Raw genomic sequence first — 24,197 nt, 5'->3', positions numbered from 1 at the left:
AGATAGAAATATTAATGAATGCGTATGCAGAATAAGAGTATATAATTAAGAAAAAAAGCAATACCGTAGCAGCAGCAAAAGAACGTGAGCCGGCGTGGCAGGAAATTGCTGATCGAGTTATTGCGTGAGTATTAATTGAAAAAAAAGAAAAGTTTTATCTCGAGTGTTCCACTTATTCAACATTATATATATATATATATATATATATATATATATATATATATATATATATATATATATATATATGTGTGTGTGCGTGTGTGTGTGTGTGTGCGTGCGCGTGTGTTTAATATTTATGCAGGTGCATCCCAACCGGCACAAAACGTACTTGGCAGCAACTGAAGATGAATCATAAAAATATATTTCAAACAGGTAAGGTATAACTTAATTACAAGCAATTGTTATGCTACCCTATCTAATTAAACCGCATTCAGTGGCTACATTCAACATGTGATATATTTAAGTAGTGAAATTTTCTAAGCAAAAAAAAAAGTACATTTTTCAGCCATCCCAACACTGCCAGTATTTAATATTGTCTATTTGAAAGTAACACCTAAATGCCTTTATACATACAAGTCTCCAAATTTGTGCTTACTGGACATGTTCAAATTTGACCTCCATAGCCAATAGAAAAAAGGCTGAGGGCTGAAAAACAGGTGGGGGGTCCACCACCACCACCACTCAAGAGGCTGAAGAGGTGGCCCTCAGTCAAAACAGTGGGCGACCTATTGCTGAAGGCATCTCTGGAGGAAGCTCATCTGACCCAACCACCCCCCAGGACACAAGGGCCTACATAAGAGGTTAGATATTCAAATTAATGATATGTACATTCATCCTTTTGCTAGTGTTAGCTCAGTGACACCCACCCATCCATTTTAGACAACTTGGCACACTGATTTTCTTGTAGTGGTACAATTCTTTGCAATTGACTGCTGTTACTCCTTCAGACATCATAATCTATTTTAAGGTGACTCGAGAGTTATATATTTGAAAAATTGTGATGTGGCCTGCACACTGTTGTAAAAACAAAATTCAAATTAGGTGGGGCACTTTTCTGGGTAAAGTTATAATTTAACTGTCTAATCTTCTTCATCATCTACCAGTTACTGATGGTGTAATCTGTCTGGTGGAGCCTTCTGCCATAACAGACCTCCATACAGTTGTAAGTACTCTTAATACTCCACAGATGTTTCATAATGGGTTAAAGTAGAACACAAAAATTGTTAATTCATTACAGGAGGATGATGATGATGATGATGAAGACACCTTGTCAGCTGCCACAGAGAGGGAAGATACAGAGAGACCTATTGAGGTTCACACCTTAAAAGTAACATCTAACAGTTGATAGTGTTGTACCATAATAAAACGTGCACATTCTTTTTCTCTAAGAGCTTAAAAGATGCTGGAAATTACAATGAGGAAGTGTCCATCCACCTCCACAGCACAACTTACCTCAGTAAGATGTTGTTCAGCATTGGGCCATGACTTACAATGAAACTAAGCAGACCTGGCACTGTGAAATTCAATGTCATTTTTTTGTGTTCCTATAGCTCCCTGTGAAACAGCTGTACAAGGTGTACTTAAATAAAAAAATTGAAAAATGTAATTTAGAAATGGACCACATAAGGCTGCAGATGCGAAAGGCAAAACTAGAAATACAAGTGCTGGAACATCAGTTAAAGGTGGGTGAGGTGCCCACAGGTAGATGATGTTACTTGTTTGAACAACATAAAAAATATCAACTACTGTACTGCATTTGTACTTGCAGGAAATAAAGAAAACTTAATAAAAAGAAAGGCATATTGTCTTTATTTGACACTGGGGAGGTGATGGGTCAATCAGAAATGATGGTAGCATATTGTGTCTCTGACTGCTCTTCCATCTCGTGCGTCAGCGGGGTGGTCAGGATCGTTCACTGGCTGAGTAGGACATTGTTGTTCTCTAATTTTGGCAATGTTGCGGAGAATCATACATGCCACAATAATGTCACATGCCCTTTCTGGGGTGACCCTGAGCCTACGAAGGCACTGGAACCGGGCCTTGAGCATCCCAATGGTCATCTCTGCCCTGGCTCGTGTCCTGCAGTGAGCCAAGTTATAACGTTGCTGCGGGCCGGGCTCAGGATCAGAGTAAGGGGGCAGCAAATAGGGCTGGCAGGGGTACCCTGTCACCAAGCAGGTAACCATCGAACTCTCCTATGATAATATGAGGATACAGTTTAAATTTTCAGTTGCAATAGGAGGAAACAAAATATTGATTATAATAGGATATAGCTATATATATATAAACTCACCACAGGCAAATCTAGCGCTCATTGTACACTCACGAAACATTCGCGATTCCTGCACAGACCCAGGCCACTTTGCTTCCACGTTGCTGATGATGTGGGCTGCATCACATATGATCTTCATAGTGCAGAACAGTAATGAGCTGCAGTAGATGTATTGTGAAGTATCTTTCATTTGGAATGCTAAAGGCTACTATTTACGCCTACCTGCACATTAAAGGGTCTGATCACCCTCTCCCGACGGAGATTTCTGCGGAGTATTTGTGCTTCAATATCAACTGGCTCTTCAAGAAAAGGACACGCCATGTCTGACACCTCCTTCAGTCTGCAGGCTTCAGCTAAAGAGGAGGAGAAACTCAGGGTTAGTTGAAGAAAACCTGCTAGCGAGCAGGTTAGCTTCACGGAGTATGTTGTCTTAGTAACTGACTCAGAGTTAAGCTGAACTGGCTTCGTGAAACTGAAAACCCAGAGTTTCCTTCAACTCTGAGTCAACTAACTCTGAGTTTTCACTAAACCCGCTTTCTGAAACAGGGCCCAGATCCCCAAATCACGGAAACAAATCACAGCAATACAAAGCCATCGCCTACCTGCCCACATGTTTAAATAATGAGGCTAAACGCAGCTTTAACACGTTTCAACTTCCCATTTTATAGAGTTGCAGTACAGAGTGTCTGATATTATTGACAGGCTTTAGTTTTAGCTGTGTTTGGATTCGGATTCTAGTTTTATGAAAGCGGGAGAAGGCAGATGAAAAAGTCAAAACCCCATTCAATTTCCCAAAGTAATTAACTACAGACCTAAATAACTCACCTGGAATGTCCATCCCCAAAGCGATGAGTCTCCAAACATTTTCACTGTTTTTTGTATCCTTGCAGCTGGCACAGGATGGGTTGTATAATACAGGACATTTTTGTACTTCAGTAATTAATATTTCCAACATTCTTCTTTTTGGCAGTTTTTCATTTCTGGTGACGTCACTCACTAGTTGACTGCTACTGGTCGAGTGCAGACGTGCTGGTGTGTCCATTCCTTTCGGCGGACAGCAAAGCAAACAGCTCACGGGTCAGAGCTTATTTGGGATGGGGGTTTACAGTGTCGCAGGGTGGTGACATTATTTTTCTCTTTCTTTCTTTTCTTTTATTTTCTTTTCTCTCTCTCTCTCTCTCTCTCTCTCTCTCTCTCTCTCTCTCTCTAAATGGTATAGTTAACTTGAAATGTGCATCTGTTAAGAGCTGTAAACAATTAAAAAGGTCTATTCAGCAAATCATCAATTCAATTAAGGGTCTAGTTAAGTAATTGAGAGCTCAGTTGGAATGAAAACCAGCAGACTCAGTGGGTCTCCAGGATCGGTTTGAGAACCACTGGTAAGAGGTTGTGAGGAAATAACGTCTTCCAGGGGAGCACACTATCTCTGGGACTATGTGTTTTATCGACTTGAAACTTGAAAGGTATAACAGCCGATGTTTTTTCTCGATGTGAGAACTGGCTGAATGAATTATTTTCAATTTTTGAGTAAAGACTCTTCATATAAATCTGTGCTGGTTACATTTTTGGAGATGATCTGAAAGGCGATTGACTGGTGGCTATCCTTGGTTTAATCATTTTTTACATTACAGTATGTATTACATTTATTTTTCTCCTTACGTTCGAAAATAGCCACAATAGAATAAAGGGATCAGTTATTGTTAGGTTATAAGTTATTGCAACAGCAACTACTATCAAGATATTTTAAACACGCCTTAATGCAATATTTAACATTCGGGATGAAAAAATAAAGCATGGTCTGCCTAAAGTTTAAGGTGATCGACAGCTATCTGTAAACTAGTACAGTGTCTCAATGAAAATTGCTTGCTTTTGTATTTACCTGTTCCACCGATAGGGAGAGCAGTAGTTTTCAAGTAGTAAAAATGCATTTTTCTACATTAAACTGGAGGAGTAGCAGTCGAAAAGGGTTAATAAAATAAGCAGCTGGAACGTATATCAAATGTGGATTTCTATAGTTTAGGTCCATGATATATAGTTTATTGTTCAATGTGTGGAATTATATATATATATATATATATATATATATATATATATATATATATATATATAATTCCAATGGTTTCTTAAGGCTTTCTATGTCTACCACTGAGAGTCGCTGTTGCACTGTTTTTAAGTTACACATAGTCTCCTCCTCCTTGTTTGGTTTGCGCGCACAGTGAGTGGTACAGCCGGCGGGAGCTTTGTGTACGGTAAGGAAACTCAGAGTAACTAAACGTATAAAGTAGCTCTCATTTTATATATTGTTGTTTTAAAAATGGAAAAGTTCATATTACAGGTGTTATGCGAATAAGCCAACAACATTCTGTGATTGCTGTGACCGTGAGGAAGTGTGAGAATGGTTGGTTTTCAGATTGAACTTAAAAGTACAACTAGTCGAAAAGTCCCGAATAGTACTGTACAGATACAACTAGCAGCAGTTCATTAGGGTACTGACAACAATAATAATCTACTCTCATTCGAGCTACACTACAGGCAGAAGTGTGCCAGTTGTACCTACGTGGTTTTTAACACAGCTGGTGTCTGTGTAATTTTCGACAGTGGCAAAAGTAGCACACTATACTATAGAAAATAATGTGTATTTTTTTTTACAGAATACTGGTTGGACAATCATTTAGAATAACTTCACTGTATTCATTCAGTGTATACAAATTGAGTTACTCGAACAAGTAAAAAAAAAAAAAATCTTCTAGAACTGTACCAGCGGCTTTTTGGTGTTAAATATAGTACCGTACACATTATACTGTCAGTAACCCCCAAAATACTGCGGCATAGTTTAACATCAGCGCTAAAGTCACGATAAATATTAGTTTATTGGCTTTACCCTACGTTTAGAGTAAGGACAATTGGCAGTTATATTACAAATTATTTGTTAAGCTGTATGCAGTAGCGGCTGCTTTACAGTCGATGCCAGTAAAAATCATACTGGTAGACATCAGCCTCAAAATAAACACCCTTTTTTTTTTTTTTAAATATAATTTTTCTGTTTTTACAAGTGAAATGTTTAACTTATTTTAGGTAGTGTGTAAGATACATTTCTGTTTTTGGCGCGCAGTTAACATAAATGTAAATTCGTGACTGAATTACAAACAAAGAAAATAATGAAACGCACGTGTAGGCTTTGGGTACTCTCAGAAACTCAACGTGATGTGGTGCAATATGTATACAGTGCAGTAAATTACATTACAGGGCGTAGGATTGGAAATTATTATTATTCATATTTTTTAAATACATTTTTAAAAAATCTTTACAATAAAAATAGGCTTCCCAATTTTATTTATTTATTTATTTATTTATTTATGTGTTTATTATTAGGCTTCTAAGCTGTCTTGGGAAGCCTATTGTTATTGTAAGTATTATTATTATTATTATTATTATTATTATTATTATTATTATTATTAGGCTTCCAAACACCATCTGCTTCTGTTTGCAAACCGTTTTCTTCAGTTGAACAGGGTTTAGTTGATTAACTCCAAAGTTGACAAGCATTATCCCTGTGTCAATACAATTGACTTTTTCAAAAATGGTGTTTGTGCATGAACCAATATGGCCAGCTGTTGCATTTCTTTAAAAACCTTTCCAAATCTTCAGTCAAATGTAAAACTAGCTTATAACTACTTACAAAGTGCAGATAGGGTAATGGTTACTATGTACCACATACAGGAAACCATATGTGCTCTATCCAATGACCTTTGACCTGTCCTTAAGTTAAAATGTAAAACTAGCTTGTAACTCCTTAGAGTGTATATAGGTTTATGGTTACTATAGAACACAGATAGGAACCCATATGTTCTCTATCCAAAAATCACCTTGCCTCAGTTGCCTGTGACCTTTGACCTCTCTAAGGTCAAATGTAAAACTAGCTTACAACTCTTTACAGTGCACATAGTTATGGTTACTATACAACACATTTAGGAACCCATATATGCTCATTCAAAAATTACCTTGATTGTGACCGCTGACCTCTCCTTAAGGTTAAATGTAAAATTAGCTTATAACTCCTTACAGTGTGTAGATAGGGTCATGGTTGCTCTGGTGTTTAAAGTTCTAAAGCATCCTGAGATAATGAACTAATGCAGTATTTTGAATTGAAACTTCTCCATAAAACTGATCTGTTGCTGACACTTGTGCTGCAATGCTACAGCTTGCCAAAATCTCCAACTGGTACTGAGCTTGGAAGCCGTAAAACTGCCTGGCAGTTCTAGTTGTTGTTGTTGTTGTGGTTGTTTTTATTATTGTACAGTAATAATCTATTTCTTTAGTAAAGCGAACAGTCTCAACATCATTCCCAGCATCAAAAAAATAGTTGCAACAGTAATCGTTCGTTTAAAAGAAAACCGTCTTTTACTTTCCATTTCTTAAAGAATTAATAGTCGATCAAGGGAGGGTACCAACAACATTATTGACCATATAAATCCTCAGGATGAAGCTGACCGATTGGTTTAATAATTATTGCCACCAAAGCTGCTAAATAACTTCTCATGATCTTGTTGCCAAGAACTAAGGTAATTAAATCCTCCCTTTCCATTGGCTCATTTTAGGGGTGCACTGATAAGATTTTCTTGGCCGATACCGATAGCCGATGGTTATCTACCCATATTGACCAATACCATAGGATACCGTTAATAACAGATAGTGCAGGTAAGCTATTGTAAACTACTAGAACAAGACATAGGACCTATATTTAAACTGTTTTATAATTATGAATGTTAAAAATTAACAGGTACGGTTTACTTGTATTTACTTCAGAAAATGAATACAAAGAATAACGTAGTAGTATATTGTGTGCTTGACAGCAATTTATACATTTGTCATACAAAAATAACATTTTGCATTTGTACTAGTAAAAACACTTCTGTAGGAAAAAATATATAATGTGACATTAACTTTTATAGCTACTTCCTGTCAAACATTATAACTTCAACCTATATTGTAATAGAAAATAAATGTAGCCTACGCAATGTCAACAACGTTAGTTCAATTCTTATTTTAAGCATACGCTGCTTAAAAATGCAGCACAACTTAAAATGTTCACTTAATCAAAAACAAAGATGTCATGAAAATATACTGTTACAAAATTCAGTCAAACTTGAATTTGTTACAAAACAAGACAGCACAGTAAAAAATTCCAGCTTCAAAATGCAGCCGAATACATCCATAACCAATGTAGATTAAGCAAGATAAACAAACATTACAAAAGGTAATTTTGAAGTACATTGTGTAATACTACTACTACCACTACTACTACTAATAATAATAATAATAATAATAATAATAATAATAATAATAATAATAATAATAATAATAATAAATAATAAATAATAGTAGTAGTAATAATAATAACTTAATCCATCAATGTTATTTAGGATTCAGCCTTTTTTTTTTTTTTTAAAGCATCATAATAATATTCTACTCGTTCATTGTTGGATTTAATGTAGCATCAAGTCTGTTCTGTTGCACACAGAACAGACTTCACGTTATACAGCACTGGGAAAATTACTGTTTTAATGTTCTTGCGTCATTAGTAAGACTGATTTCCCACATCGGAGCGATGATTCACGGAACAGCCACTGCACTGGCACTTGGAGCCGATGTTGAGGGAGGAGCTTCTGAATGTGAGGCTGTGGATGGAAGAACCGTCTTTGCGTAAGAGACGGTGACCAATAATTCAAAGGCTGTTTTCACACAGATGAACAGTAACCAACATGATTTCCCTGGACTGTAAACCTGCACTGAGCAGTATGTGGACAGCAGTGCTGCAGATCGAGTGGTTTGTGTATTGTACTGAAAGTCCAGCTTGGTCTGAAATGCGAGACATCAAGTTTCCGAATTAACACCAACAGGTTAATGGGAATATCAAATTGAACTACAGCTATTGCCAAACGTTTAGCATCGCCCTGTAGAGGTAACTAATTTTGCTTCATAAAGTCAAATGAAACCTGCTGAATAATGATACATTAATATATTGATTGACATACCGTTTTGTAGTTTTCCATCTACTTAACGAAAAATTGACAAATTGAAAAAATGATATTTCAAAACCTAAAATGAAATATTGTACTACTGTTATGGCTTTTGGTAGACTTTTGCAATATCAATTTGTAGTTTCTTGGATTACATTATGTTGAATAAAATACCTAAATTATGATCATATACTGTTTATTTATTTATTTATTTATTTATTCATTTATTCTAGGTGATGCAAAACTTTTGGCCATAGCTGTATATATGTGGCTCATAGGGTCAGGAAGTTTGCACCCTATAAAAAGGCTCTTGGGGCATGCGTGGTTTATTGGGAATCTCAGGTTTACAGTTGTCTGTGTCCCCGGGACTCGTGTCCGTCTGTCTGACAAGTGCAGCCCCCACCGCTGATTTAGTATTATTATTAATTTTTAATCATGCAGGTAATGCAGCTACACCGTGTGAGGCTGCTGACCAGAAATAAATGGCTCACAAGTTACTGTATTCCTTCGAATTTAAGACGCCCTTGAATTTAAGATGCAGTCCAAATTTACCTCCCTCAATTTGAGGAAAAAATAAAACATCAAATAAATATGCATTTACAAAGGTACAACTTCAGTTACGCTATTGTATCGTACAAAACAGTGTTGTTGTAGATTAACCACAGAGCTTGTTTATTGTGCTGCGTACTGTAGTACTTAAGATGATCAGCATTTTCCGATCTATGTAAGCTGGTGGATACATTGAAATTGTAAAAGCTTCTCATGGAATTCCTCAGGAAGCTAATGACGTTTCTTTGAAAATGGCTGCCTGTGTCATGAATGATTCGAGATTGGGCTGTAACGTTTTCTCAACAGTATGTCACGTTGCTGCTTGTGTATTCGGGCAGGCGTCTTTGTTTGGCTTTTCTCTTTAGTCAGTCACGTTGCAACTCAGGTGCAACTCCAAAGAGTGCAGCAATTGGTGAGGGATCAATGGGTGTGTCCAACACTTGAGAAAAAGTTTAAAAAATGGAAGACCAGAAAGGTGTCCGCTCGGGACAGGATCAAAACATATGGAATAGAGAGGCAGGTTCTTGTTTGTATCCGTCACAGGTCGGGTCCAATCCAGGGTAGATTCTGTCTAAATTAGTTTTAGAAAAGTGAAGACAGTGTAAAACTTTAAATTGGATTAGCCCATGACGTGCACAGAATGAAGAAGAATGCCCTCTGGACAGAATAGATTTCGAGATGCCGTCCGAGATGTCAGACCCAATGTCCGGTTCCCATGAGGATTTTAATATATTTAGTGAAGGACAACTTGGTATTAAAATATGGCTGTAGATAGTAGAAATAATGCCTTTAGATGAAGGATTTAGTGCTAGAATAGAATCAACAGGGGATGAAGGGGTCAGAGAGGGAAACTGCACAACTATATTACATACGTAAATACGAATTTCCAAGTATCGAAAGAAATGTATTCGAGGTAATCCGAATTTTTCTGACAGCTGTTCAAATAAGGCAAAATTGTCATCAATATATGTCTTTAAGATTCGAAATGCCATTATTGCGTCAAATACGGAAAGCAGAGATAGGGTGAAATATTGAATAAGCAAGTTAGTTAATTTTGGGAACTCGGTAAAACAGTGTAGACAGTCTTTAGTGAGACTGTCACCCAGATGGCTTGTGGGTGACATCAGACAAGGAAATGGACACACACAAGACAGCAAGGTGAAGCACGCACATTGGCCAAAACAAACAGACAGGAGTAGCAATTGTTATTTATATATTTTTAGTTCTCTTTCACGTTCCATCTCTGAATACCCAACCATGATGAGCGGCTGATCCGCTGTTTTGTACATCTGTGCCTGAGCGCGATTGCTTGTTTATAATTCAATCAAGCTCAGACACAATCTGCACATGAAGTGATTTAGCAGGGAAGGTACTTAACCCTTCCCTGCCGACCTAAAACAACATTGCCCAAATACATACATTTTAAATAATAACAATACGCTACAAATACAAAATAATATATGTAAATGCAGGGGTGGGGTTTACAGGGTACAAAAAATGTGTTATGAGTTATTAATTTAAAAACCTGATAGGCTCTGAACTTCTGGAGCATTTGGTCTCCTTTTAAGCGCAGTGGAGGATGCCTGGTTGAGTAGAATGGTTGGGTGTCCTTTGAGCTTTATGGAATTTTGCTTTTGTGGATTCTATTGCTATGCCTTCATTGTTTTGGACAGAAAATCTGTTTGTGTCTTTTAGTGTTTCTTATTGCTAAATTGTCAAAACTTTAATAAATGAAGAAAAAAAGGATTTTGTTTTACCATAACATTAAGACACTGTACTTTATTGGGACCACCAACATTTTCACTGGGACCCGCAAAATTTCCTCTGGGACCTTCAGTCCTGGACCCTCAAATGAGAAAAAAGTTTTAGAGCCCTGCTTTGTCATTTTAAATGCCATTGATTCATATAAAGTCTTTTGGTAGACCCTGATAAGCACGAGGTAAGGAAGGTCATGAAACCAGGTGTTTATATCAAATGGTTTCTGAGAAGAAAAAATTGTTTTTTTTTATGTTTACCAGAGCCTACATGTGACGGGGTACGCCCGCCCTTGTATTATTTGTGTATTATGATTTAAATGTATTGTTTTGTGTTTATTTAAAGAAAGTTAAAAATATTGGTTCAAATTCCCCCATCCAGCTAAACCTGTGCATAATGTGGCCCTCTCCAAATTAATTAAGTGATTACCAATTTGTGTGTTGATGTCTCAGAGGGGGTGGTGGAAGGAAGGAGAAAGAACGAGAGAGAAAAGGAGGTAAGGATTTAAAACAACTGCTACTCGTGCTCGATTTGGACCAGCATGGTATTTGTTTTGTGTAGTGTTTTGATTCTGTTTAAATATTTTGTTTGTTTAAATAAATAAGAGCGCATTGGCGACTCACCCTGCAGTCGATGTGAGAGTCTGTGTATTTCCTGGTCTGATGACGTGACCCACCCAGCCACTCGCACTTCATAATCTATATAAAGCAGAAATTTATATTGTGTACAAATGTCAACATTTAGCCTGAATTTTGTGAAATTATTCTGCTTTATGTAGCTGTTCGTACAAAATGCAAGTAACCAACATTTGCCATTTTCAAATACAGTTAGTTCTGATTTTTCTGTGTTGATGTCTTTGTATTTATTTATTTATTTATTATTATTATTATTGATTATTATTTATTATTAGTAGTAGTCATAGTAGTTAGTATTATACTGAATAACCTTAATTCCCAGATGTGTATATACTGCACATATTTAATCATTCTCAAATGTTTTAGTTTGAGTTTTAAAAAAAAAATTGTCAAGTTTGCCGAATTTCATATTTTAGTAAATGTAAATTCTGAGTTTATAAAAGCATGCAACTCCAAAAAGCCTATGAGTTTTCAGGGCTAATTTATGCAGTGTACTTTTTTTTTTTTTAATATGATTTTGTTAAACTAGATTTTGTTTGTGTATCACTGAAACTTTGTTTTTAAAATACAGTATGTATAAATAATTTGTTCCGTATAAACTTTACTCTTTTTTTTTTTCTTTTTTTCCCCCATATTCCATTTAGGCGCTACAGGCAAGTTCAGCTAACATGAGTTCAGTACACCTGAATGAATGGCAAAAACGGTCCTTTGACATTACATCTGGCACCTGCACACCTGAACAGAAGGCTGATGCCTACCGCGCACATATTCTAGACATTCAGTATGCATGGGCGAACTCTGACCTCTCCGAGGCCTGCACTGGGAGCTTGTTCAGGAAGTACACAGAGAAATACTCTGCCATTATTGACTCTGACAGTGCTGAGACCGGGTTGAATAACTACGCAGATAGCATCTTACATCTGGCCAGGTGTCAGAGGAATGACAGCGACAAGTGGGAGTCGTCCCTTACAGCAGAGAGCGTATTAAAGTTAAAATGCGTTCAAGGGATGATTGAAGCTGGTACAAAAAGTAGGAATGCTCTGGTTGCCCCGGCTGACATGAATGTAGTAGTCGGTGATGAAGTCTGTGGTAATGCAGATGATGGTCATCCTAAATTTGCTGGCTCCTCGTCAACCAATAGGCCATCTACAATTACTAGTGCAATACCATTAGGTACTCGCACTGGTATTGCCAATATGTCCTCCTTGTTTAATGACGGACCACCAAAGACTGGGGTTTCTGCAACTTCAGTGTTTGGAAACCTGGAAATGCCTGGTATGAGTTCTGCCAAGCCGACAATTGGTCCCCTTCTAGCAGTGAGTCATTGTGGTGCAGGATCAAGTAATCTCTATGCGGCCAACCAGCCCACCTTTTTCTCATATTCCAACTCCACGAAAAGAAATGCTTTCTATGGCATCGCCAATGAGGAAGACATTGACTCATTTCAAACCCACGGGCAACGACCGCAAGGATGCTCTGCCCCTCCTGACGCAAGAAGCTACTCTGGGAATGGGAGACGAGCAGAGGAAAGTAGCCTCACCAGCTTTAAAACTGCCAAGGAGCAAATGCTTGTGGAACAGCAAAAAAAGTATGGCAACCAGCCTCAGCGGACACCCGCCATGTCATCCTATGGTGGAGCAAAAAAGTCATTGGGAGCCAGCAGGTCTCGAGGTGCGTTTGGAAAATTTGTCCCACCTGTGGCAAAACAAGATGAGGACGAATATGGGAGGATGTTGACAAGAGCCTCAGGAGGTCCTTCGTCTGAACCCAAGCTGCCCGTAGACGAGCGCTTGAAAAACTTTGAGCCCAAAATTATTGAGCTGATCATGAGTGAGATCATGGACCACGGCTCCCCTGTTAGCTGGGATGATATTGCTGGGCTAGAGTTTGCCAAGGCCACCATCAAGGAAATTGTGGTCTGGCCAATGCTGAGGCCAGACATCTTCACTGGACTGAGAGGACCTCCTAAGGGGATCCTCCTTTTTGGACCCCCAGGTACTGGGAAGACTCTTATCGGTAAGTGCATTGCGTGCCAGTCGGGGGCGACCTTCTTCAGCATCAGCGCCTCCTCTCTTACCTCCAAATGGGTAGGGGAGGGGGAGAAGATGGTACGCGCTCTGTTCGCTATAGCGCGCTGCCACCAGCCTGCAGTGATCTTCATTGATGAGATTGACTCCCTCTTGTCTCAGAGGGTGGATGGGGAGCATGACTCCTCCCGCAGGATTAAGACTGAATTTCTGGTGCAGCTGGATGGGGCCACCACCTCTGCTGATGACCGGATTCTTGTTGTTGGGGCCACCAATCGCCCCCAAGAGATTGACGAGGCTGCACGCAGGAGGCTGGCCAAAAGGCTCTACATCCCCCTGCCTGAAGCTTTGGCAAGGAAGCAGATAGTTGTGAATCTGATGTCTCAGGAGAACTGTCGGCTTGGGGATGAGGAATTCGATCTGATCATCCAGCAGTCGGAGGGTTTCTCCGGGGCGGACATGACGCAGCTGTGCCGGGAGGCTGCCCTGGGCCCCATCCGTAGCATCCAGATCACCGACATCTCCACCATCGCTCCGGACCAAGTGCGGGCCATTGTCTACACGGACTTCAAGGACGCTCTCCAGACCGTGCGCCCCAGCGTGTCTTCCAAGGACTTGAAGTTGTACGAGGACTGGAACAAAACATTTGGCTGCAGCCGTTAAGAGAAACAAACCTGAAATCAACATTTTTTCTTCCATATATACCATATGTTTCTAGATTATTGTTTTGCAGTCAGTTTTTTTGAGATTTTTCAAATTGACCTTCCGGAAGTTTAAGCTTTTTTAGAGTATGACTACAGTAGTACACTAGTAGTTCCTTGTTTTTATCTGCAGTTTAGTTCATGCTGTCCCAACCCAAAGCTGAAATATCCAGCACCATATTAACCCGTGGCAGAGTCTGCTCCTTGATGCTTGAATCACTTGTATGCTAAAAAGTATTCTGTACTGTTTAATTCAAGTTGTGGAATACTGTAAATAGAAACATAGGAGAAACCAGAAACATACTTATTTTTTTTTATAGAACTAGCACAATATATCTGGACCTACATTTCAGTTCTTAATATAACAAGCTATTGGTTGTTTATCTGATGTATGAGTAAATAAATGTAATAAAGACATTTTAAATGTGTATTTCCAGAAATATGAGGACCATGCAGCCTTACTTTTTGGTTGTGCACTGTTTGTTTTGTTTTGCACAGAAAATAAACGTCTGTGTGTTGTTTGCAACTGTGCTCGATTCACTTCTGTTCTTCAAGGCTTTTGGGAGGAAAATGATTTCTTTGTCTCCGATTCTGGGTGGATTGTATTGTGGTGAAGGGCAGTGCCTCTGCGATGCTGAGGGTGAGAGAGTAAGACTCACCATGTGCTGGTTAACTGCTGCCTATTGCTGCTGAACCAAGAACAGTCATGCCTTCCACGACTGTCTACTGTAGTTTGGTGCATGTGAAGCTAAACATTTTTAATTGGTGCCATATTAGAGAAATCTCTCAAGTAAAATAAGCACTGCTCTCCTGTACATCAAATAAAATTACTTTTGGCTATGTTCATTAAACACGAGCATGTTGTTCAATGCATAGAACACCTATAGGTATAGCAGAACTCAACAGACTAGATGCCACCTATGTCAGCAAACAATTGTATTACAAAATTGGCACATATAAGTACTCGGTGTAGACAATTAACCAGAATTAAAAACTGGCTTTTCACTATGCTAAGTTCAAACATATAATACCACCAAATAGATTTGAAACATTTACATTTTCACTACAAGTTCAGGTCTTTTTTTCAGTATTTCCTAAACAGTAGGTTTGCTACTTTTCTAATTATGTTTTAGTATATTGTATTTGTGCAGTCCTGATGATGGAAGCACCTGCCATCCAAGCACATACTATAAATCCTCTAGCAAAATGTCAGCTCTGCTGTCTTGATCTTACAAATAATTCTAAAGAGGGATATGCTGTTTTTTTTTTTTATTTTGCAGAAAACATATCTAGGCTGTGCATAACAAATGAACCATTCAAATACATCATGTTTTTGAACAGCCTAATGGGTGCATGCTCCCCAGTTTTCATGTGGTATTCACTGTTTTGTTTCCTGTTTGGCAGTTTGGAAGCGATTGCTTGTCTCGTGGTGTGTTCACACAAACCACAAGGTGGAGTTATTTACTCATTCAGCTTCATCTTAATTGCTACTAATGCCCCTCCTTAGAAATGTGGGTTTCCGTTCCAACAGATAGTCGAAAGTTGATGGTTATCAGTAAGGAGCCCATATTGTTTTCAGTAATGAATCTGCAAGCTGGTCCCCATCCATATTCCATAAAAATGGAGGTAAAACATACCGTCAGTTAATTTGCAGAAAAGGTAACGGCGCTTTGTGTTAGGTAACAATTTTCTCAGAACAGTTATTTTGAAATATTTTATCTGAGATTACCATTAAACAGAAGTTCAGTTGCTTTTCTAAAGGAACCCCACATTTGCCATATTAGTTCAGTAGTACAACTAATATATAGACAAATTTAATCATCCACAATATATAAAAGAAATATACACAAGTTGTAATTTATTAAGATCATATTGCACCCTGAGTGACTGACTGCCACCAACCGTGAATGTGTTAACCTGGCTTTCAGGACACAATTAATTCATGTGGTTGTGCTTCTTTAAAATGCCATATGGGAGGTGCTGGGTTTTTATTTGGAGTAGAACATATAATAAATAACAAGATGTGACCAAAACCACCAGTAAAAGCTATTTTTTTTTTTTTTTTAAATGTACTTATTATATTAGGGTTAATCCAATAAGATTTTTCAGTTTATGGAGAAGGCGAAATCAGGTTTAAGTAACAGCTGTGATCATAACCATAAATTACGAGCCAGAACTGGAAATTGGTTATTTTTCTTTTTTTTTTTTTTGTGTGTCCTCGGTGTGGGCAGCAGAGGCTAAACTTATGGTATCTACATTTAATTGAAAAACATGTTCACCTTCTTTCATGTCAGGAACATCTGAATGCAATGGTTATTCATTTGAGGTCATACCGAGTGCTAGGGAACAATTTGCATTGTTTATTTTAAAATCAGAGTGTAAAGTGGTATCATTTTTACCCCTCTTCATGCCTTTAAAAATAATGCATTGCCAATACTAATTAAAGAATGAGTTTCTCAACATTATAACAAGGGTGACAATTTGCTGAGCATGAAACTCAATGAGTTGTATTAGAGTATGTTGGGGAGGAATTATTTGAATGCCCATGGGAAAATGTTACTAGAAGCTTCAGCTGTGTGCATTTGCTTAGAACAGATGAGTGGGGTATTCTACCGATACCTGGGTCTTGTTTCTGAAATAAGAAATTCTCAAGAATATGATGCCGAGTAATTTTAAATTTAACTACAATTGCTTTCCACACCACAACACAACATACGTTTAATATGGTGGGAAAGCTGCATAAAGAGACCTTTGCTGTAGGGAAATCAATCATTATAAAATGGCTTGGATAACTTATTGGCTGAACCAGATCCTACGGCCATGCATTAAAAAAAAACAAAAAACTGGCAGTTAAGGACTCCTGGCCACTTAAATATTCAGTATTTGTATCCTTTTTATAGTCATACACTAACAGAAATTAAATAGAATTGTATGAAATTAAAATGATTAATTTGATTAATTTCCTTGGATTTTTTTAAATATAAAAACTCACCATCTCTTTGGCCATGGCAATAGTTCCTGTAAAGCCCCGGGCTGAAGTACAAAATTCGGCCGATCTGCAGGATCTGAAATCTGGGTGGAGACCGCATATGACACAAAATAGGTTCTTATTTTCAAGAATATGGTATGAAGAGTTAAATATATTACTGTAATTGTAGGCAGCAGTGTGTATTATAATACAGTGAGCAGTTTTGTTCAGGTTTACCGATATGAGTGACATTTTGCATGACTGCCTCACTGAACAGTTGCGTTAAATGCTGAATATTGGCAGTATTTGCCATTACAACATAAAACAGTATGTATGATACAGAATGGTATATGTGCAAGTGGTTATAGTATATATTTCTGATACATCTCAAATATACTCAAAATATGGCATGCCATGTACATACTAGCATTATATTTCTAGTATAACAATGTATGCATGCATACCCGTATAAAATATTTCGCCACAATTTGCATTTCTGTTTTAAATCCTCTGAAACAGTAATACAGCTTTAAATCCCCCAAACAAGCCTCCATTCCTAACTGTAATCTTGTTTTAAATCTTGCAAGCGGAGTCTCCAATAGAAATGTAGGGATTTGCTGCCCCTCAGTAGTTGGGGTGGGTTTAAAGTATTCAAAACAATTCAATGATACAAGTCAGGAAGGACAACATTACCCAATTGCACTGGCAAAGGTTTTATTTTTAAATGGGAAAGGGGTTAAGTCAACGTGAATTGAGTAACTATATCCAGTGTTATTCCAGTGTTTATTGGTTATACACCAATTTTTATTTTATTTTATTTATTTATTTATTTATTTATTTATTTGATTTTGTTTTTTATCGGTTAAAATAAAAAATCAGAAGCCCTAATTATAATGCAATATACCAATTTTCCAGTAATTTGTAAATAGGGAATATATTGCAAAATATATTGATACATGGAAAATATAATGCAATGCATTTTGAGAATGTAATTTTATATAAGGCAATATATTTTTTGAAAATATCTGTATGTATGTGTGTGTGTGTATATATATATATATATATATATATATATATATATATATATATATATATGTATAATTTATTTATTTATTTATATGCACAAGGTGTTGTATGTAAAATTACAGGTTTTAGGTTTTAAATAGTCTTAGGAGGAATTGTATTGCTCCATTCACAACTAAATAGTGCAGGTTTGGATTTTACATTCATTTGAAAAGTTTTTGCCAAAAAAACAAAACAAAACAAACTGGGTAATGTTGCAACTTTATATCCCTCTCGACTATGCTTCGCTGCAGATTGGCCATGTAATGCATTTACTATAGAGGGGGCAGTTTGCCTATAGTTCCTAAATCTTCTCTAGTGGGTTTTAGCTGTAACTGGAAGAAGAAATGTGGAAAGTTGTTTGTGTGGGACTCTCGCCCTGTCATGAGACCTGGGTACAGCAGCTGTATTAAGTAACTTCCCTTGTAAAAAGAACAGCAGCTAATCCTGAATCCTTGCAACACATCCTTGTAAATTAACAACAGAAAAACAAACAGCAAAGTTATGCAGTGTTAACTGCTACACATGACATTGGAGGCTGATTTTAAAACATTGTTGCTGTCTTAAGATAAAGTTGTTTTTGGTAAGGTGTAGACTCAAATTCCAGCTAAAGCACAGATGAACTGGGCCTCATTTAACAAGCTGCTACACTATGCAAGCTGAAAAACCACAATACATAACAAAACCGATAACACCGAATAAGCAAAATTAAACAAATAAACACCAGACCAAAAATGAAAAGGTACTAGCCCTGTTAAGCAAAACGAGTTTTGCAAACGTCACCCAAATCGCTAGCTAGCTCGGTGACAAAACAAATGCAGACATGCACTCTCCTTTATCCTCCTAGATTAGGACTAGTCTTGGACTACCTTACCAAAGTTTACATTTACATTAAGTAGTATTACATTGGTTTTATTCAAGGACTGTGGACCCAGATTTTAAATTGTAGAAGTAACCCTATAGGTCAATATTTTTGCTTAAATACGGAAACACCTTTCCAGAATTTGTTTCACTGATGCTGGAATAACCGAAATAGATGTTTCCGATCAGATTGCTCCGGTAAACCTATTAATTTTTTTTGCAATATCTCATATTTAAATACATAGGCAGGAGAAGGGAAAATCCAAAAATAGGGAAGGACCTGTTGCACCCCTGCTGTCATTCTTTTTCTGGATTGATTGTGTTTTTCTGGGGAAAAAAGGGAAGAAAACAGCAGACCATTTTCCTTTTATGCTTCTGCTTCTCCTTATTAAAAAAAAGCTTGCCTAATTTCCTCTGCAAATAAAGCAAAATAAGCCATTCTGAGAACAAGCATGCTTCCCAAAGTGCTCACTTATATGGCAGCACTGACAACATAGGAGGACAGGAGGTCTTCTAGAAACCCAGATACTCAATTGCCACACCAAGTATACAATATGTCAGTACACATACACACACATATATATATATATATATATATATATATATATATATATATATAAATTTAATAAATCTTTATAATTCTATAGATACTAGCCAGTATTACCACAAATGACATTTTAAAGCCACCCTCATATTTCTTGGGAATTAAAATTTATCATTTAGTGAATTTCCAAGTAACCTGCATTATCAGAGCTGTTGCAAAACTTCCCGGTTCCACAAGTGACTCAAAGTTGAATACATTCCAACAATAGTTTATTGTGTCTTTTATAGTTCAACCACTTAAGTATGGAGTGTGATATGTTCCAACCACATTCATACCACAGTATTGTCTATACTGCCTATAGGGGAATGCAAACTTTTGTGACAGTTTTGTAACTGTATGTTCGACTGTCACTGTCACAACTGTTCTGGATTCTCACTCTGCACAGAAAGTATTGCTTTTAAATGAGATTCATGAATAATATCTAAACCTATTTTAATTTGGAAGCAGGAGAACAGAAGTCTTAACAAAAATCTAGTAAACTGTATCAGACCCATTCGCTAGCTTTACAAATCCATGTTTAATATCATATCAATAACTGCAGTACAGTACAGCATATCAATCAGGACCAGATGAGATTTGTTTTGCCATTTCCACTGGATTGTTCACACAAAATAAACAATGGAAACCAAACAATTGAAATGTTAGATGTATTATCCCCTTCAGTCACATTTTTTGACTTTTAATTTTTAGAATATTAAAATAGTTTATGTGAACTCCATGGGGTACAACGAGTTACCCTGCATTATAAACTATAGAATAAGATACAGGTACAATCATACTTGCAGTGACCGAAGGGGATAGTGAGTGTAATACATTGAACTAAATAGTGTTGCTCTGCTGTTATTGAATCTAATAACCTAGTGACTCGCAGTCAACAAAGAATATGTTAATTGCAGCTTTATTCAAATGTATTACAGTAACTAGTGTTTTGCTCACCTTACAGTGCACACATGTTATATTATACATACTAATAGATGGTCTGTGTCGTTCTCTTCTTATATAAATAATATGTATCTGTTATTTATTTCGATTTTTTTTTAGAGCAGTAATGATGTTTAAGAGGACCCTAAGGAGGTTAACATTTGCTTTATTTACTGGGCCGACGAAACAAGAAGTGAAATCAGAAGCTTTGCCCAGATCCAAGCCAAGATTTTTAACAGGGACAGTTTGTATACTAGATTATCCCTGCTATGCAAATTTCCTCGCTCACTGGCTGTCTCCCAGTGATGCATGAGGGAGAAGCAGCGACCACATCTGCTTCCCGTTTTTGCAGAATCAGAGATCAACCATCTGCTTGCCCTCATCCCGACTACCCTGCTCAGTGCTGATTTTCCTCAGCCGCAACCACTCTAGCCTTGTGTCCAACAGCCTGTGAACCATAACCTTCCAAGCACACCCCAAAAGAGCACAGAAATGAGTTTGACAGGCAGAGACCAGCAGCCTACTGATGCCTTGGACTGGTCTAACATATTTCATGTGTGGTTTTCATGCATTTGGTTTGCACCATCGTGCTAGTCATTATGATGAAAGGATTGGGTTATTACGCAGTTTACCTTGTTTTTCTTTCTTTATATATCTTGATGAGTTGACATATCTTGATTACACCACAGTTTAGACGCCATAAAATGAAATGCTGTTGGCTTAAATGTAATTTTACCGTCTCCCTAACCAGTTTTCTTGCTCCAATATTGCATGGTAATCATTATATCCACCTGGCATTATCTGCACAGACAGAATCCCAGTTGCTGGCTCATTTATTTCTGGTTCCAAATTAATCACATCATGCCGTAATCTTTCACCTCCACTGGTCCCACCTTCATGCTATGACTATGGGGCCAGCAGAGTTGAAATGTCACCCTATCGTGTGTATGTATATAAAAGTTGAAATAAATAAATAAAACTGACTTTTACAGTTAAATGCAGTAAAAGTTGGGAATTTTTATTACTATTTAATATATTCCATCTTTCATCAACCTTTAATTTGCTTAACTTCCTATTTGTTACTGAGGAGGAATAATGCTGCCAGTCATTTTTTCTGACAGCCCTCTCACTTGCCAGTGCAATAGGTGATCTTTTTGACAGATTGACTGGCCTTATTTTTTGCCCAAACATTAGTCATGGCAACATGGTTCTATGCAGCAGGACATGCTTATTATGTATTTGGAGATTTACAGTATACAAGATGTACTATACCATTACGTTTAGTGAATTTATGACTTTTGAATTAAATTAGCAAGAGCATTATTTTTTTATATACATTATTGAAATTCAGCACCCAAAGAGGCCCTTCATTTAAACCAAAAAAAAAAAAAAAACTTAAGGGGCTCCCGAGTGGCGCATCCAGTAAAGGCGCTCCACGTGGAGTGCAGGATGCGCCCTATAGTCTGGACATCGTGAGTTCGAGTCCAGGCTATTCCTTTGCCGACCGAGGACGGGAGCTCCCAGGGGGCGGCGCTCAATTGGCCGAGCGCCGCCTGGGGGGAGGGAGGGCTAGGTCGGCCAGGGTGTCCTCGGCTCACCGCGCACCAGCGACCCCTGTAGTCTGGCCGGGCGCCTGCGGGCTTGCCTGTAAGCTGCCCGAGAGCTGCGTTGTCCTCCGACGCTGTAGCTCTTGGGTGGCTGCATGGTGAGTCCGCAGTGTGAAAAAAAGCGGTCGGCTGACGGCACACGCTTCGGAGGACAGCGTGTGTTCGTCTTCGCCCTCCTGAGTCAGCGCAGGGGTGGTAGCGGTGAGCTGAGCATAATAAAATAATTGGCCATTCCAAATTGGGAGAAAATAATAAAAAAATAATTGGCAATGACTAAATTTATATATATAAAAAAAACACTTAATAGTGTAATAAAATGTAAACATGAAAGACCTTTTTAATATGTTTAGTTTTCTAAAACTGAAAAGCTGACTAAATAGGAGCAAAGAATTTTTAAAAAGGATTTTTAAAAATTCCAAAAGATTCTAAGCTGGCAAAAAAGATCCTGAGAACTAAGAATAGATTGAGACTGTAGAGAAGGTTTCCAGCATGCTAAGCCAGGGAATGGGATAGGGATTTCAGCTGCTTTCCTTTGCTGTAACTGGGACACACAAGAAGAAAGTTCAGCCTTCCTGACCATGGTTGAAATATTTGGGAAGAACCCTGACACCACAAAATATCTTGTTTTTGAAAATCCACCCAATGTTTTTTTTTTTTTTTTCTTGGGCTGAGGATTCACACAACCTTTATTATAAGGGTTCAGAAGAAACCTTTTATTAAACCTTACACAGTAGTTGCAGTCTTTTCTGTTAATTATACCATAGAGCAGGGATGTAAAACTCGGTTCCTACAAGGCTGCAGTATCTTCTGTTTTCCGTTCCACCCAAGCTCTCAATTACTTAATTGGTCTAATGATTTGATTAATTGGACACATTTAATACTTCTCTTTAGGTCTCAAAATGTTTCATAGGTCATGTACCTTGAATCAAGTGCATTTTTAAAATCATCAAACCTACAAGTAACCAGAGGAGCACATACAATTGATACCACAAATATATCCATAGGGTGTCACAGAACCTATGGTCCCCCTCAGACAGTGTGACACATAAAGAGAGTGTAGCTTGTATTTGCCGATAATATTTGGTTGACGGTTTTGAGTCATTCCTGATGAATTTGCAGCTGAATTTCATTTCAGTTTTCATTTCCTCTAATGTGGCACTTCCTTTTTTCAGGATCTGTGCCTGTTTTCTGTTAAAAAAAAAACAACAAAAAAAAAACAACAAGTAGACAAGATGTACAATATTGACTCACTTTTAGGTGTGACTTATAGATGGAACTGCTAGGTCAAAGCCACACAGTTACTTTCATAGTGCTGTTTAGAAATAACTCCACCCAATGGCAGCTCTTGGGAAGCAAGGCAAGAACTGAGATTGTTCTTTGACCTAAAGTTTAACCAACTGTCATGTTTGCTTACTTTCTTTCAAAACTGCACATTTGAAACCTACATAGTGAATAAAAATGCAAGATAGGTAAGATTCATGAAATTATTGTGTTAGCTACCACCACTTTAGCCCTTATAGGACTACCTGACTGATTTTAGGGATAACCAGTCACACTAGTACCTGTTATTCAGGCACACCTGGTCTGCAGAGAGAAAGAAAGTTGGAAAGGTTCTCAGAACTTGTATAATTGTGGAAGAAGGGGAGCTTGCTAAATGTATCCCTGTGGTTTGCATTGAATTGAGTCACTCGCCTGTTGGCACATGTGGGGAGAGATTTAAGGGCTGCATGCCATTGGTGGCTGGGCCATGATGCAAGAAAGCATAAATTATGAAGCCATATGAGACTGATTGGAGTGGGCAATGGTGACGGCACAAAGACTAATCTATCTCTGGTCTAGGGATGGTCATAATGGGGTATAGGGATCTTGGCTTGTGCTCCAGTGTGTGTAACCTTTTTCCTGTCTCCGTGCAGCCGTGTCCTGGGCGGCTAATTGTTTTGAGCAGACTAGAACAACATTCTACAATCTTATTTCCAAAGGAATTTCCGTGAACTCATGATGAATTGTATTGATATTCATATGACTAGCATTGCAATCATATTGCAGTTTCAGAGAAAGATTTACGTACTATACATTTCTCTGTGTGTGTGTGGTGCAGCATTTTGGCTTTAGGGGTGTGATATGACTGTCCCATTTTGTACCATAATGTGTTTCCAAAATGACTATTAATAAAGACTGGAGCCAAAAGGAGGTGAGGCTCTGAACGGTGTGGGAG

General features: G+C 37.8%; 1 protein-coding gene across 7 annotated transcripts; it reads left to right on the top strand.

The window, feature by feature from the left end:
• The first annotated feature begins 3,327 nt into the window (after nt 1-3,327).
• Nucleotides 3,328-14,274, top strand: LOC117399905 (fidgetin-like protein 1). 7 transcript variants are annotated; one of them, XM_059022807.1, is made up of 3 exons: nt 3,587-3,735; nt 11,051-11,140; nt 11,876-14,274. In XM_059022807.1, exons 2-3 carry the CDS (start codon nt 11,138-11,140, stop codon nt 13,919-13,921), a joined length of 2,049 nt encoding a protein of 682 aa, XP_058878790.1. In that variant the 5' UTR covers nt 3,587-3,735; nt 11,051-11,137; the 3' UTR covers nt 13,922-14,274. The 7 variants fall into 7 exon arrangements, with proteins under 7 accessions (XP_058878796.1, XP_058878790.1, XP_058878792.1 ...); XM_059022808.1 differs by lacking the exon at nt 3,587-3,735 and adding an exon at nt 4,444-4,521; XM_059022813.1 differs by lacking the exons at nt 3,587-3,735; nt 11,051-11,140 and adding an exon at nt 3,328-3,349.
• Nucleotides 14,275-24,197: the final 9,923 nt, after the last annotated feature.

This window comes from Acipenser ruthenus, chromosome 4 (assembly GCF_902713425.1).
Source record: "Acipenser ruthenus chromosome 4, fAciRut3.2 maternal haplotype, whole genome shotgun sequence".
In the NCBI taxonomy this organism is placed as follows: domain Eukaryota; kingdom Metazoa; phylum Chordata; class Actinopteri; order Acipenseriformes; family Acipenseridae; genus Acipenser; species Acipenser ruthenus.
Note: the sequence above shows the minus strand (reverse complement) of the source record. Positions and strands in the feature narration are given on the sequence as shown.